Here is a 2,922-nt window from a genome sequence, read left to right on the forward strand (position 1 = left end):
ATATATATATATATATATATATATATATAATAGGGCTTTTTTTTCAGCGGGAACGTGGGGGATTGAAGTATCGGCACCTTCAGCCTTGATTGTGTGTGCTGAGGGGGTGTGAAAAGGGTGCTGAGGTGTGCTGGAGGGGACTATTGATGCTGCCTGGTGGTGAATCTATTTTTGCTGGAGGGAACCTATTTTTGTGGGGGTGGGTGGGTCTATTGTTGCTGGGGGAAATTATTTTTGAAAGGGATCTACTGTTGAGGGACGAGTCTATTGCTGCTGGCTGTTTGGAGTCTATTGTTGCTGGGGGTGCATATTGCTGCGGGGGGGGGTCTATTGTTGCTGACTACAGGGGATCTATTTTACATCCTTTCTTGTTATCATTAACAAATTCTATACAAATTATTTAGCACCACAAAATGATACTTGGTTCTGAATTCTCTAAAGGGGGCAGTACTGGGAGGGGGGTAGGGGGTGGAACCAAGGAATGGTGCTCAGAAGTGGGTAGGGGGGCGGAGGCAAGATGTGAATCAAAATGGAAGAGTTCCTGCACCTATTCTCTATTCTCTGAGAAAAAGAAACCTGTGTATGTATGTATATATATATTTACCTTAAACTATCATCCCCACTTTCTACTCATTATTCAGATACCTACAAGCAGCAGCTCCCTCTGTTCTCCAGTAGTCTGGTCCTTTTTGGCTGCCTCCTGGTTATATCCACAGTGTTGGGCAAGGCTTGAGTATGGAAGGAACATCAAATGGCTACCTGAGCAGACGATCTTTGCTTCTGCCTAACGCAGATGAGGTCTCTTGCTGACTTTGGCTATCAGAGATATGATGATTCTAGCTTGTAAAGCTGCCCAAAAGTCAAGCCATGTTAAACTTCAGTTGCAGTTGTTTTAGCCTCACCATTTTAAAGCTTTTAGTAGTAAAAATAATGATTGATATTGTAAGTTTAACATAGCAAAATTAAATCTTTACATGTATCGATTTGTACATGGTATCTGTAACACAACAAGTTGGTAAATAGCAAACGTATTACGACTTATTTCATTTTTAGAAGTTAAAACCCATTTTGAGTTTGATAAAAAAAAAAAAAAAAACTAGCCATAAAAATGTTAAAAAAATGCTGCTCTCTGTGCAATATTCACCCTATTTTAAGCCCTGTCCCTCTCAGAAAGTGGACTCCATCACTAGATGGCACTCTTCCTCCCGATTGAATGATGCCATGCACAATTCAGCCTATTTTCAGTGGGCCAAATCATGAAGGGCTCGCTCCCAGGAGGTATGTCATCCAGCCATCCTGTGTTCACAGAACCCTGCACATTTAGTACCCACCCACTACCGAGGACAGATGCGGATGAAGAAGGGCCTATGACATCATGGGACCAGACTAAAGATCCATGTAAAAAAGGGTATTCATGTTTTTTTTTTTTTTTTTTTTAATGAAAAGTGTGCAGGGGTATGGTAGGACTGAATTGGATGTGGTGAAGGCCACTGTAGCTAGACCTTAACTGTCTTCAGCACATAAATAAAACTCTTTATAACCTTTAATTTGTCATTTTGCAACCTCCAAACCTTCTCTTCATAGACAGTTTCACATCTTTATTTTTTAAACTATAAATCAATGGATTGAGCATAGGGACAATAGCTGTGTTAAACAAAGAAAACATTTTTTTGAAATCCAAGCTGCTGATTGAGCTTGGTGTAAGATACTGATTGACCAAGGTTGTATAGAGCAGAACTACGACCGTCAGATGTGAGGAACATGTGTAGAAGGCTTTACGCCGGCCAGAATTAAAGCGGATTTTCAATATGGTAACAATTATGAAATAATAAGGGATGAAAGTCAAAACAAATGGAGCAATGGTCATCAGGAAAAGGCCTTGGACGAAGCACATTCTTTCCAACACCGAGATATCACTGCAGATCAGTTTCATTATTGGCACAATGTCACAGAAAAAGTGGTTGATTTCATTGGAAGAGTAGCAGGTAAAACTACCCATTATTGCTACAAGAGAAACAGTTTGGATAAAACCCAATAACCAGCAAAATGAAGCTAAAATTATGCAAGTCCTACGATTCATGACCTTATGGTAATTCAAGGGGTTACAGATGGCCACATATCTGTCAAAACTCATTGCTGTTAAAATGAACAGCTCATGACCTGCCAGTGACCCAAACATATATGTCTGAAACATACATTCAACGAAAGGAACTTTTTTATCTCCTGTAAGGAAACTTAGGAGTATTTTTTGCAGAGTGACGGTGGAGCATGAGATGTCTACAACAGACAAGTTGGCCACAAAAAAATACATGGGCGTGTGAAGATGATGGTCCAGGCCGATGAGAAGAAGGATGGTTAGGTTGCCTCCAAGAGTGATTAAATAAATTAAAATAACCAGTAAGAATATCGGCACTTGAAGTTCTGGTTTTTCTGAGATACCAATGACAATAAAATATGAAATGATTGTATGATTAGAATTCATTTATACGTGTTCTGAAAAATGCAAAAGAAAAACTTTGTAGCATTACAGAATTTACCTTAAAAGTTAAAGAAATAAACACACACATATAATCCAAACCATAAACAAAAAAATGTTCATCTTCCCAAGAGATCTTTTACAGGTTTTAAAGATGTATACATGGCTGATATTGTAAATCCACAATAGCTAGTTGGTTTAACAAACATTCATAATTTGCAAACAGATCTAAATACATTGCTCAAAAAAAATGAAAGAAACACTTTTTTTTTTTTTCGTTCAAATAGTTTTTATTGCATTTTGTCAAACAAACAGGGTAACAGAAAGAAAAGAAGGAAAGAATGCAGGCATAATACATAACTATGCATTCAAAAACGAAGAAACAATTCCTTTAACAGCATCAGCAAGAGTCACTACCAATACTTTTCATATCACATTCCAGGCAG

The 2,922-nt window shown here is 38.1% G+C and overlaps 1 protein-coding gene across 1 annotated transcript; it reads right to left on the reverse strand.

Moving 5' to 3' along the window:
• Positions 1–1,543: 1,543 nt before the first annotated feature.
• LOC309544063 (olfactory receptor 5G9-like) lies at positions 1,544–2,482 on the reverse strand (the record flags this gene model as incomplete). Its single annotated transcript, XM_082276450.1, has 1 exon — positions 1,544–2,482. One exon carries the CDS (start codon positions 2,480–2,482, stop codon positions 1,544–1,546), a length of 939 nt encoding a protein of 312 aa, XP_082132576.1.
• Positions 2,483–2,922: the final 440 nt, after the last annotated feature.

This window comes from Pelophylax lessonae (assembly GCF_965119305.1).
Source record: "Pelophylax lessonae genome assembly, contig: HAP1_SCAFFOLD_769, whole genome shotgun sequence".
Lineage (NCBI taxonomy): Eukaryota > Metazoa > Chordata > Amphibia > Anura > Ranidae > Pelophylax > Pelophylax lessonae.